A 13,967-nucleotide genomic window follows, 5' to 3' on the forward strand; every position below is an offset into this window, starting at 1 on the left:
AATTCAAGTCCAACTCAACATCTCGGGCGCTTTTAAAAAAGGGAAAGTTCCGCTCCGCCAAAATAGGGAGCAGCGATGGGGCAGAGGGGGGATGGGGGGTGTCTTTCGTCCTTTCACTCATCCTTTTCTCCTTTCACTTATTCCTATCCTTTCACTTATTTTTCTCCTCTCCTTTCACTTACTCTTCTCCTTTCACTTGTTCCTATCCTTTCGTCCTTTCACTTGTTCCCCCCTCCCACTCGCGTGTCCTTAAGAGGGGGGGAGGACAGCCTTGTTAGTTCTCCCAGGCCAGTCGATCCCCCTATCCCCCCCAAAAAATAATACGATCTACCTTCTCTACCTTATGGTTTTAAAATCGTCAGAAAGAAAGAAAGAATGAAAAAAAACCCAAAAGGAGGAAACGAAAGCAGGGCGAGCTCGGTTTCCCCACCTGGCTTTCGAACCCCCTTGCGCTCCAAAACGCTCGCAAACCCACCGAGCCAAGCGAAGCAGCCGGGCTCCCCGCCGCCGCTGCTGCTCCTGCTGCTGCTGCTGAGTGTCTGGTGTGTGTGAAAGTAACCAAGTGCCGGGAAAGAGACACACACACATACACACGCAAGCAAGCGAAGGGAGGAGGGAAGATGAAAGAGGAGGGGGTAAAAAAAAGAAAGAAGTTAGAATGTAGCAACGTTCGAAAGGGGCGGAGCCGGCCTCCTCCGCCCCCTCCATCCCTCCCCATTCATTCTTTTTTTTTCTCTCGCTCGCCAGCCCTCTCCTCCCCCCCTCCCGCACTCCGGCGCAGCCAATCGGAGCGCTCCTCCCGCTCGCGGACGCCAACCCGGCTCGACCAATGAGCGTCGCTTCGCGGCTCTGCCCCCACGTGGAAGGAGGACCGGATGCTTCGCCTCGCCGCTCGCCTGCCCCCCTCCCTTACCTCCGCCCCGCCCGCCAGCAAAGCGATAGTGGGCGGGGCTTCGGGGGAGCCAGAATGGAAGTTTTTCCTCCGCCCACTCGCTTCGGCGAAGCCCGCCCCCGTCTTTCCTCGCCCTCCGCTCCCCCCCCGCTCAGCTCTTTTTTTTTTTAAAGGGCCATTCATGATGTATGAGCGCTGCAACAAAGAGCTGGATGGGTGTAAAAGGACGGCGCGGCGGGCGAGGGGGGGTTGATTCCAACGTCATCATTCGGCTTTTTCTTTTTCTTTTTGCTTTCCCCAAAAAAATGGGCTTTAAAAAAAAAAAAAAAAAGCAAACGCCACCCCAGGTTTTGCTAGTGTTATTATTTAGGAGGGTTTTCATTTGGGCCCTTGGATTAAATCTTCTTTGGTGCTGAAACAAACGCTGGGCTACTTGCACGGTTTTTTCTCCCCCCCTCTCGGGAAATAACTTCTAATTTAATTTAATTTAATTTTTAAGCCGCTCAACTCTTAGAGGACTACTTGTTCCCTGTTGGGGCTTTCTCCTGACCGGTCCTTTTTATGTTGCCTATTTCCACTGTCTGCCTGGGTAAAATAGGCTTTCTTTCTTTCTTTCTTTCTTTCTTCCCTTTCCTCCCTTCTTTCTTTTCTTTCTTTCCTTCCTTCCCTTTCTTTCTTTTTCTTCCTTTTCTTCCCTTTCTTTTTCTTCCTTTTCTTCCTTCCTTCTTTCCTTTCCTTCCCTTTCTTGCTTCCTTTCCTTCCCTTTCTTTCTTCCTTCCCTTCTTTCTTTGCTATCTTTCTTCCTTCCCTTCGTTCTCTTTCCTTCTTCCTCCCTCCCTCCATCTATTTATCTATCTGAGTTGGGAGGGACCTTGTAGGTCATCTAATCCATCCCCTTCCCCCCCCACTCCCGCTCAAGCAGGAGTCTCTACATCAGTGAGTAGGCAAAGTTGGCTCTTCTATGAAATCTGGACTTCAACTCCCAGAATTCTCGAGCTAGCATGATTGGGCCGGGAATTCTGGGAGATGAAGTCCACAACTCATAGAAGAGCCTACTTTGCCTACTACCCCTGTGGCCTGCACCATTTCAGATAAATGTCCCTCCAATCTCCTCTTGGAAAGGCTCAAGCAATGGAGCTCTCACAACCTCTGCAGGCAAGATTTCTCCTGATTTCCAGGTTGAATCTCTCCTTGGTCAGCTTCCATTAGTTATGCCTTGTCTGCCCTTCTGGTGCTTTGGAAAACAGCCTGACCCCCCTCCTCTCTGTGGCAGCCCCCCAAGTATTGAAAGACTGCTCTCATGTCTCCCCTGGTCCTTCTCTTTGCCAGACTCACCATGCCCAGTTCCTGCAACCGCTCTTCCTATGTTATAGTCCAGTGTTTCCCAACCTTGGCAACTTGAAGAGATCTGGACTTCAACTCCCAGAATTCCCCAGCCAGCGAATGCTGGCTGGGGAACTCTGGGAGTTGAAGTCCAGATCTCTTCAAGTTGCCAAGGTTGGGAAACACTGTTATAGTCTCCAGTCCCCTAATCATCGTTGCTGCTCTCTTCTGCACTTACTCTAGAATTTCTATTTCATTTTTGTAGTGTGGTGACCCAAACTGGATGCAATACTCTAGGTGTGCTCTAACTTAAAACTGGGAAAGAATAGAATCAACCAGAAAACTTGTATAATGCAATTGTTCTCGCTGGGGGTGGTAGGAACAAGAGGGGCTAGAAACTTTAATGGAGGGGGTGGTGGTGGTGGAACCCAAATAGTTAGCAAGTTGTTGTTAAGTCACAATAGAATGAAGGCAAAAACCCAAAGGATTTCAATGGATCAAAGTCTCATTAAATGCCCTTTTTAAAAAGAAGGATGAGTGACAAGTAAACCCACATTCCCGTTCCATTGTAATCTCTTTTCTTTTGATAACTTGAAATTCTTCACATCTCAGAGGCAGAATTTACAGAGTAGGAGGCGTTGAGTAGCAAAGGTATGGAATTTACAGGGAGTCCTCAACTTACAGCCACTCATTTAGTGACTGAAGTTAGCTATGGCACTGAAAAAGGGACTTATAAACATAAAAATATAGAAACGGCAGAAAAAGACCTCATGGTCCATCTAGTCTGCTCTTATACTATTTCCTGTATTTTATCTTAGGATGGATATGTTTATCCCAGGCATGTTTAAATTCAATTACTATGGAATTACCAACCACATTTGCTGGAAGTTTGTTCCAGGCATCTATTACTCTTTCAGTAAAATAATATTTTCTCACGTTGCTTCTGATCTTTCCCCCAACTAACCTCAGATTGTGCCCTCTTGTTCTTGTGTTCACTTTCCTATTAAAAACACTTTTAAGTATATAAGTCTAAATCCTATTGCTTTCTGGCCCTCCTCCATTTTATGGGCGGGGGGGGGGGGGGTAGGCAGTATTCCAGTATTTGAGGGGCTGCCACAAAGAAGAGGGTGGGTCAACTTATTTTCCAAAGCACCAGAAGTCAAAACAAGAAACAATAGATGGAAACTAATCAAGGAAAGAAACAACCTGGAATTGAAGAGAAACAAGGACAATTAAGCAGTGGAACAGCTTGCCACCAGAAGTGGCAGGCACTTAATCACTGGAGATTTTAAAGAAGAGACTGGACAGCTACTTGTCTCAAATTGTATAGGGCAGGGGTAGGCAAAGTTGGCTCTTCTATGACATGTGGACTTCAACTCCCAGAATTCCTGAGCTAGCATGATTGGCTCAGGAATTCTGGGAGTTGAAGTCCTCAAGTCATAGAAGAGCCAACATTGCCTAGACCTGGTATAGGGTCTCCTGCTTGAGCAAGGGGTTGGTCCAGAAGACCTCTAAGTTCCCCTCCAGCTCTATTCTGATTGATAGACGCTTCAACTCTCTAGATTGACCAGCATATACAAGGCAATGATAATAAAAACCTCTAAACCTGAATTTCGATGCAGCTTTTTGCTTAGTGCATCAAGAACCACAAGAGAATCCTCTTCTTGGTCTCATAATACACAAACCCACCAAACAGAGCCCATTCACTGCACCCCCCCCAAAACTGTTTTTTTTAAAAAAAAATTAAATTTTTTACAATATAAAGATACACACAACATAAAACAGGTGTTTGTGAACTGTGCCCACCACCCGACAAACATTCATACCCCACCACCAAATCAGGGGTATTTCTTGTATACACCATTTTAACCCAAGAGCAAAGTATTTATTTACATATTATAAAGTGATTCCAATTTATTTCTTGCAGCTTGGTCTCGGATTCTACTCGCCATATATCGTCTTCCCTTGTCCCACCTTCCCATCAGTTGTCTCAAAAGTCAGTTTCATTAACCAAATTCATCCTTTTATCCATAATCTCCAATTGAATGTGGTCCACCATGTACCTATACCAATTTGGCATTGTCCATTTTGTCGCGTCCTTCCAACCCAAGACTATGACCGCCTGAGCGCTTTCTATCGCTGCTTGTTTTATTTCTCTAAATTCTCCCATCTCATTACTTTTGACTAATACTGCCATTTCCTTAGTAATTATCTTTTTGTTTTAAAAAAACTATTTTTTAATTAATTTTTAACAAGTTTAATATACACACAACACAAAACAGTGCATAGTGAAATGTGTTTCCTTAGTAATTATCCATCGTATATTTAACATCCTATTAATATCCTCTTGCACTTTTTGCCAAAAATTCTGCACTATCGGGCATTCCCAAAACATATGCATAAACACTCCTTTATCTTGACACCCGTGCCAACAACCCCCCCCCCCCAAAAAAAACCCAACAACCCCTGTTTGCTCAGGTGGTGAACAAGAACCGGAAATCGAAAACTCTAAATTCCCTTTGGGGAAGGCAGGAAACAGGCAGAAATGGCTTGCACGCTTAGCTTCTTTTAACACCAGCAAAAGTTACAAACCCCAATTGTTTGGGAGAAAAGAGTTCAAATAGTATAGCTCTTCGGTGTCACAAACATGCAGCCGGGAGGGGGCAGCGATCCATGGGGGTGTCATAACCCGCTTGCTGAGTTCTCCCATCCAGATGTGTTCTGGATTTAAAACTCTCCAAATTCTTCCCTCCGTATCAAGAAGAGGCCAAGTATTTGGGGGGCTGCCACAAAAAAAGAAGGGGGTCAACTTATTCTCCAAAGCACTGGAAGGCAGGTCGAGAAATAATGAATGGAAACTAACCAAAGAGAGAAGCAACTTGGAATTAAGGAGAAACTTCCTAGCAGTGAAGAGAATTAACCAGTGGAACAGCCGGCCACCAGAAGTGGTGGGTGCTTCATCACTGGAGGTTTTTAAAGAAGAGTCTAGAGCAGTGATGGTGAACCTTTTCCTCGGGGGCCAAAAGTAGTGCACGAGCGTGCTATCGCACAGACGCGCATGCCCACCCCCATGTTCAATGACCCTCACACCATCATCATTATCATCATCATCATTATTATTATTAATTAGATTTGAATGCCGCAGACTCAGGGCGGCTCAAAGCAATGATAAAAACAATGTACAGTGGTACCTCGAGATACGAGTTTAATTCATTCCGGACCTGGGCTCTTAAGTCGAGCAGCTCTTATCTCGAACGACTTTTCCCCATAGGAATTAATGTAAATAATTTTAATTGGTTCCAGCCCTCAAAAAACTCACAAAGTTAGTCTAAATTATGCAGAAAGACAAGTTTTTAATGAAGAAATGTACATGTACATATAAATGAATAATGAAGTTTCTTTCACTTAACTTGTAAACTTTCTTAAACTTTTAAATTTACATATGTTCAACTTCTCTGCTACCCAATCCTGTAGGACAGAGGTCCCCAACCCTTTTTGCACCAGGGACCGGCTTTAAGCGATCAAGAGGGGAATGGGATAAATGAATGGACGGAGGGTGGGAAGGAAGGAAGGAAAGAGGGAAGGGATAGGAACAGAGGAAGGAAGCAAGGAAATTTATGAAAGGGGAGAGTAAGAGAGGAATGAGTGAAGGGAGGGAGGGAGGGAAGAAGGTGGGAAGGAGAAAGAAAAGAAGAAATAGAGGAAGGGAAGGTAAAAGAGAGAAAGAAAAAGAGCTAACTTCCGCGTTCAGCTTCAGGAGACAGCTGCGAAGCCGCGCGCGTGTTTTAAAAGGTTGCAGCCGGCCTGGGGGGCTCGGGGGGGTGCTGGCAAGCCCCCCAGGCCGGCTGCAAGCACCCCCCGAGCCCCCCAGGCCGGCTGCAACCTTTTAAAACACGTGCGCCGCTTCGCAGCTGTCTCCTGAAGCCGAACGCAGAAGTTAGCGTTCGGCTTCAGGAGACAGCTCCTTGGCGCTTGTATCCCGAATTTGGGCTTGTAAGTAGAACAAAAATATCTCTCCCCTCCCAGCTCTTATCTCGAGTTGCTCGTAAGTAGAGCAGCTCGTATGTCGGGGTTCCACTGTACAACAAATCTAATATTTTAAAATATCTAAAAACCCCTTATTTAAAAAGCAAGACATACACACACACACAAACATACCATGCATAAACTATATGGGCCCCGGGGGAGATGTCTCAATTCCCCCATGCCTGACGGCAGAGGTGGGTTTTAAGGAGTTTACGAAAGGCAAGGAGGGTGGGGGAAATCCTAATCTCCGGGGGGAGCTGGTTCCAGAGGGTTGGGGCCACCAGAGAGAAGGCTCTTCCCCTGGGTCCTTCCAGACGACTTTGTTTAGTCGAGGGGACCCGGAGAAGGCCAACTCTGTGGGGCCTAACATGCCCCTGCTCCCCCATTTTATTACTTCTGCTGGGCCCCGTAGGCCCATTTTTCACCCTCCCCAGGATCCAGAGGCTTTCTTGGAGCTTAGGGAGGGCAAAAATTCCCTCTCCTGCCCTGCTGGAGGCCCTCCGGAAGCCAAAAATGCCATCCCAGGGCCTCCGTTCAAGCCAAAAATCAGTTGGCTACGGCAGCAGCTCACGTGCCAGCAGATATGGCTCCGTGTGCCACCTGTGGCACTTGTGTCATAGGTTTGCCATCATGGGTCGAGAGCAGTGTTTCCCGACCTTGGCAACTTGAAGATATTTGGACTTCAAACTCCCAGAATTCCCTAGCCAGCGAATGCTGGCTGGGGAATTCTGGGAGTTGAAGTCCAGATATCTTCAAGTTGCCAAGGTTGGGAAACACTGATCTAGAGTCTAGACAGTCATATCTAAACTGGAATAGGTTCTCCTGTTTTAGGCAGGAGGCTGGACTAGAAGATCTCCAAGGTCCCTTCCAGCTCATTCTATTCTATTCCTATTTGACCAAGATTTGAGAAACACTGATAAAATATAATGATTTTAGCCTTGTAGTTGGCAGGCTGAGCAAGAGATGGCTCATCATCCAAAGTTCAGATGCTGCCCTACACTTCTTTTGGTTTTGAATCAGCATGGTGGGCAGACAGCCCCCTTGCGATGTCAACAAACCACAATTAAAACAAACCACGGTTTACGAGTGGTGCTCTCCATCTTCCCAGGTTTTCGTATCCTTGTAAGGAGGCCATGATTTACCCAAGAAGGAAAAGGATCTCCTGCTTTTGAGGGGGGGGGGGGGGGGTTGGACTAGCACAGTGATGGCAAATCTTGTTTTGCTCGGGGCCAAAATGGTGCACGCGTGTGCGATAGCGTGCAGGATGTGTCCACACCCATAATACAATGACTTCCCGTCCACCAATGCACACGCAAGTCCCCCACCCCACCTCCTGTGCTGGCATCCAGGCCTCACTAAAGACTCCATACTTCTGGGAGGCTCAACAGGCCTACCGGAAGTTCCTTTCCAAATTTCCAGGAGGCTCAACAAGCCTACCAGACATCCCTTTCAAACTTCCAGGAGGCTCAACAGGCCTACCGGAAGTTCCTTTCCAAACTTCCGGGAGGCTTAACAGGCCTACCAGAAGTTCCTTTCCAAATTTCCAGAAGGCTCAACAAGCCTACCAGACATCCCTTTCAAACTTCCGGGAGGCTCAACAGGCCTACCGGAAGTTCCTTTCCAAACTTCCGGGAGGCTTAACAGGCCTACCAGAAGTTCCTTTCCAAATTTCCAGGAGGCTCAACAAGCCTACCAGACATCCCTTTCAAACTTCCGGGAGGCTCAACAGGCCTACCGGAAGTTCCTTTCCAAACTTCCGGGAGGCTTAACAGGCCTACCAGAAGTTCCTTTCCAAATTTCCAGAAGGCTCAACAAGCCTACCAGACATTCCTTTCAAACTTCCAGGAGGCTCAACAGTGCTGGTAATGACCTATAAAGCCCTACATGGCATCGGACCAGAATAACTCCGGGACCGCCTTCTGCTGCTCGAATCCCTGCGGCCAATCAGGTCCCACAGAGTTGGCCTTCTCCGGGTCCCGTCGACTAAACAATGTCGTTTGGCGGGACCCAGGGGAAGAGCCTTCTCTGTGGTGGCCCCGGTCCCCTGGAATCAATTCCCCCCCAGAGATTCAAACTGCCCCTACTCTTCCCACCTTCCGCAAGATGTTGAAGACCTATCTATGTCGCCAGGCATGGGGGGAATAACTATCTTGTCCTCCCAGCACCACCTTTTTCTGACTGTAATATATGAGAATGGTATGATTATGTAGTAATGATCGTTTTATAATTTTTAGGGGTTTTAAATTGCTTTTAACTTATATTGGATTTGTACTTTGTATATTGTATTGCTGTTGTTGTGAGCCGCTCCGAGTCTTCGGAGAGGGGCGGCATACAAAGCTAATAAAACTAAACTAAACTACCAGAAGTTCCTTTCCAAACTTCCGGCAGGCTCAACAGGCCTACCGGAAGTTCCTTTAAAAACTTCCAGTAGGCCTGTTGAGTCTGTTCTTTACCATCCACAGGCTCTGGAGGCTTTCCTGAAGCCCTGGAAGGGCGAAAACGGCCTCCCTCTCTATTCTCCAGGCCAAAAATCAGCTAACATAGGGCAACACCTCGTGTGCCCTCAGATATGGCTCTATGTGCCATCACAGGACTAGGAATTCCAAAGGTCCCTTCTAGCCCTCTGACTCTATAGCTTCCTCTCTACCTTAGCTTGCAAGGTTTCAGCCTTGGCTCCTGGCCTTGGGGAGCAAAAGGGGAGAGGAAGCAGGAACCAGCCAGAAATCTCCCTGCCAAGCCAGAAGGGCAACACCCTGGCTTTCCTCTGACCAATCCAGCCATAATTTGGCCCTTGTGCCAATCATATTCACAGGACATACCTAAGTGGGTTGATCACTCCATAGAGGAAGTGACTTATCTTCCTGGTTCTCACTTCCCTTTAAAACAAAGATGCAAATACAAACACCTGGTTTTAAAAAAAGAAAACCCAAATTTCTTTGCCTGCCCATCTTGCAATCTGAAACAATTTTGAGTGATTCTCAGGAAGTTAGACTTTTTAAAAAATTCATAGGGCTCCAACCAAATCAAACTTCTGGAGGGGAAACAGAATTTCTCTCTTTTTCTACACAAAAAAGGGCATTCAGCTGAGAAATCTCACATACAAAGTGACACCTGGATCAGAGCATATATCTTTTGCTCTCTAGGTAGTCTTTGACTTAAGGTCATTCATTTAGTGAATTCAAAGTTACAATGCCATTGGAAAATGTGACTTTCAAACCAGTCCTCATTCTTATGGTCATGAATCAAAATTCACACCTACTCTCTGCCCATGGAGTTTTTAAAAATGTGGGGGCAAATGACCTGGCTTTATGGTTATTGCAGCTTCCTTTTTGGGGGGGTGTCAAGGAGGAAAAATAAGGCATGGATATATACATAGAAACATAGAAGATTGACGGCAGGAAAAGACCTCATGGTCCATGTAGTCTGCCCTTATACTATTTCCTGTATTTTATCTTCGGATGGATCTATATTTATCCCAGACATGTTTTAAATTCAGTGACTGTGGATTTACCAACCACGTCTGCTGGAAGTTTGTTCCAAGCATCTACTACTCTATAGATTGCAGGAATTGGACATGGCTAGTCTAGAGAAAAGACAAACTCTTAATGACTTAATAACAGTATTCCAGTACAATGGTACCTCTACTTAGCAACTTAATTCGTTCGTGACCAGGTTCTTAAGTAGAAAAGTTTGTAAGTAGAAGCAATTTTTCCTATAGGAATCAATGTAGAAGCAAATAATGTGTGTAAATCCATTAGGAAAGAAATAAAAGCTCGGAATTTGGGTGGGAGGAGGAGGAGGAAGAAGAGGAGGGGGACAGTCGCTGCCCAGAGCAAAGGGAGTGTTTCTTTTCTCTGGGTGCTGGCAGAGGTTTATTCCCTCTCCAAGCGCCCAGATAAAAGAAAATACTTCATTCTCTCTAGACTGCCAAAGCCTCCTTAAGCACCACCGAAAGGCTCCTCTGGCAGCCCAGAAAAGCCCAAGATGGCTGGGATTAAAGGGGGAATGGCAGGAAACCGGCCGGGCCTTTGTGCCACTCTCAAATTTCCTGGGAGGTTTTTCAGGGCTCGGATTCTTAAGTAGAAAATTGTTCTTAAGAAGCAGCAAAAAATCTTAAACACCCAGTTCTTATCTAGAAAAGTTCTTAAGTAGAGGGACCACTGTATTTAAGGGGTTGCCACAAAGAAGAGTGGGTGAACTTACCTTGCTTCCCCCAAAAAATAAGACGTCCTCTGATAATAAGCCCAATCAGGCTTTAATGCAGAGCAATAAGGCCAAGGTGTAATGGATGGAAACTAATCATGGGGGAAAAGCAACCTGGAATTAAGGAGAAGCTTCCTAACAGTGAGAGCAATTAACCAGTGGAACGGCTTGCCACCAGAAGTTATCACTGGAGGTTTTTAAGAAAAGACTGGACAGAGACTTGTTTGAAATGGGATAGGGTCTCCCTGCCTGAGCAGGGGGTTGGATTAGAAGACCTCCAAGGTCTCTTCCAGTTCTATTACAAACATAGAAACATAGAAGTCTGATGGCAGAAAAAAGACCTCATGGTCCATCTAGTCTGCCCTTATACTATTTTCTGTATTTTATCTTAGGATGGATATATGTTTATCCCAGGCATGTTTAAATTCAGTTACTGTGGATTGATCTACCACGTCTGCTGGAAGTTTGTTCCAAGGATCTACTACTCTTTCAGTAAAATAATATTTTCTCATGTTGCTTTTGATCTTTCCCCCCAACTAACTTCAGATTGTGTCCCCTTGTTCTTGTGTGATTGATTCTGATTGAAACTGGGATACTGGCTGGGTACTCACCAAAGATAACCAAGATGAATGCTAACCAGGTTTAATAAGATGGGCTGGAAATACAGCTGCCTGGCGCTCGCTCAACCAGTTAAGCTTTTTAGCATATTGTGGTTTGCTGGGTGCTGGCAATGTAAGAGCTGAAAACGAATTACAGTCATTTGTAAACCATGACTAACAGTTTACTGCAGTTTTTCCCCCCCTCAACCTTGGCAGCTTGTAGTTGTGTGGATTACAGCTCCCAGAATTTGGGAGTCGAAATCCCTGCATCTCCAAGCTGCCAAGGTTGAGAAAGACTGACTTAGTATGAGGCACGCCAGGGCAACGGGTTAAGGCATGATCTGTTAAATCGTGGTTTGTTGAACAAACCACGATTTAACAGATCACGCCTTAATCCGTTGCCCTGGCATGATGTATTCCATGTGATAGCAATTTATATCCGTGAGCAAAAGACTATCAGAGGAATATGGAGTGGGCATGAGTTCATGATGACTGGAGATAAATGGAAGCATCATAAATGATGCTTCATTTTAAGATTTGGGAAGTTTTTATTATCTGCTGTGTGTCTGAAGATTAACCCACAACCCCAGACTGAACTGAGTCACTGAGAAAATGTGTTGAAAGTATCAGGGAAAATTCTTTGAACCTAATGCTGTACGTGTAAATTAGATTAAAATCAGAAATAGCGGGAAACACTTAAGACTTATGTACCGCTTCTTTGGTGCTTTTATAGTGCCCAGTTTCTAAGCAGTTTACAAAGTCAGCCTATTGCCCCCAACAATCTCTGTAGACCAGTGTTTCTCAACCTTGGCAACTGGAAGAGATCTGGACTTCAACTCCCAGAATTCCCCAGCCAGCATTCGCTGGCTGGGGAATTCTGGGAGTTGAAGTCCAGATCTCTTCCAGTTGCCAAGGTTGGGAAACACTGCTGTAGACTTTTGGGCTTGTCTGAAATGAATTTAGAATTAGAATTCCACTTTCAGGTGGGAAATGGTGACTTAATATTGAGGACAAGAGTGAAATGCTCCTGGTTAACTCAGAACACTTTTTAAAATTATTATTATTTTTTATTAATTAGATTTCTACGCTGCCCTTCTCAAGACGACTCAGAGCAGCGTATAACATTATAAATGCAACAATATGTAAATAAATCTAAATTGCCATAAAAGAATCATACAAATTACAAAAATGTATTTAAAAACCCCATAGAGTCATACGCATTCATCCAATTCAATCATTCATAATATCATCGCTCACGGCCCCCAGGCCCACTAGCAAACGTAGGTCTTAAGAGCTTTATGAAAGACCAGGAGGGAGGGGGCGGTAAGTATCTCCCCGAGTTTGCGGAGAGGGGCGGCATATAAATCCAATAAACCTAACCATCTCCAGAGGGAGTTCGTTCCAGACGGCCGGGGCCACCACTGAGAAGGCGCTTCCCTTAGGCCCCGCCAGCCAACACTGCCTGGCCGACGGGACCTGGAGAAGGCCAACTCTGTGGGACCTAACTGGCCGCTAGGATACATGAGGCAGAAGACGAAGATAATCTGGTCCAGAGCGCATGCGCAGAGGGTAAAAGAACCCAAATGGCAGATCTGCGTAGATAGGCGGAGCCTCGCGCTCCCTTCGCAACCGGCTCTCCGACAATTGACAGGCAGGAACAAACCAGGAGCATTTTACCACTGCTTTAGGTGGGGTAAAAAGATGCTTACAAGAGACCAGAGAAACAATAGCTGGATTCCTGTTTTAAAGCAAGTCATGCTGTGTGGTTTGTTCAGTTCCTGCTTAAAAGGCGATGTGTGAACCAGATCATCTCCAAGAGATTTTATCTCGGCAAAGACTTTCTAGACAAAATCATCACGTGGTAAAAACAATAAGTGTACATGAGAAAAAAACAACAACAACAAAAGAAACTTTGGATGGATTATAAACGACTTCCGATGATCTTGAAAAACCTGGATTGTGTATGGAGAACAACCAAGGTCAGAAAGCATCCAGGATTCCACAGTTCAGCCCTATGGTACAAATATTCTCTTCTATCAAGATCACATGAAGTGTTAACACCACTTTTATAAGGCCTTGGTAAGGCCACACTTGGAATACGGCATTCAGTTTTGGTCACCACGATGCAAAGAGGATGTTGAGATGTTGAGCAACAAAGATGATTAGGGGACTGGAGGCTAAAACCTATGAAGAGCGGTTGCAGGAACTGGGCATGGCTGGTTTAATGAAAAGAAGGACCAGGGGAGACAGGATAGCAGTCTTCCAATATCTCAGGGGTTGCCACAAAGAAGAGGGAGTCAACCTATTCTCCAAAGCATCTGAGGGTAGAACAAGAAACAATGGGTGGAAATTAAACAAGGAGAGAAGCAACTTAGAACTAAGGAGAAACTTCCTGACAGTCAGAACGGTTGATCAGTGGAACAGCTTGCCTCCAGAAGTTGTGAATGCTCCGACACTGGAAGTTTTTAAGATGTTGGATAACCATCTGTTTGAAGTGGTGTAGGGTTTCCTGCCTAAGCAGGGGGTTGGACTAGAAGACCTCCAAGGTCCCCTCCAACTCTGTTGTTGTTGTTGCTGTTGTTGTTATTATTATTAGCACGTATAGCTAATTACCATTCTCCTAAGAAATTAGGTCATTCTTACCAGTTTAGGCCATCAATGGGAGGATAATTTGGATGGACATAATTTTTTTTTTTAAAGTCCAGATCTGATTTCTCTGACCATTATTAGTGCTTTGAGGATGCAACGAAAACTTACACTGGGTCTTTTGTCTTTAAAAGGGACTAAAAACAGAGGTCAGGCCTAGAATGTGCGCCTAACGCAGAGGTCTTCAAACTTGGCAATTCTCAGACTTGTGGACTTCAACTCCCACAATTCTCCAGCCAGCATAGCTTATAGCAACATAACTGGCTGGAGGATTCTGG

At 45.4% G+C, this 13,967-nt stretch overlaps 1 protein-coding gene across 8 annotated transcripts in view; it reads right to left on the reverse strand.

Annotated features, from left to right (window-relative positions):
* MIDN (midnolin) overlaps positions 1-13,967 on the reverse strand; it is a 72,701-nt gene that overhangs the window by 46,454 nt on the left and 12,280 nt on the right. The window contains exon 2 of one of the 8 annotated variants that reach the window (XM_070745222.1): positions 476-539. The exons of 3 other annotated variants lie outside the window; for them this stretch is intronic. Coding sequence is in view for 2 of the 5 variants with exons in the window: in XM_070745212.1 (XP_070601313.1) it covers positions 476-718 (243 nt within the window). In the remaining 3 variants the exon portion in view is untranslated. Of the gene's footprint in view, positions 1-430; positions 726-13,967 lie in introns of those variants that run through there. 4 more of the 8 variants (XM_070745241.1, XM_070745212.1, XM_070745278.1 and 1 more) reach the window with 4 other exon arrangements.

The sequence above is a fragment of the Erythrolamprus reginae genome, chromosome 1 (genome assembly GCF_031021105.1).
Source record: "Erythrolamprus reginae isolate rEryReg1 chromosome 1, rEryReg1.hap1, whole genome shotgun sequence".
Taxonomy (NCBI): Eukaryota; Metazoa; Chordata; class Lepidosauria; order Squamata; family Dipsadidae; genus Erythrolamprus; species Erythrolamprus reginae.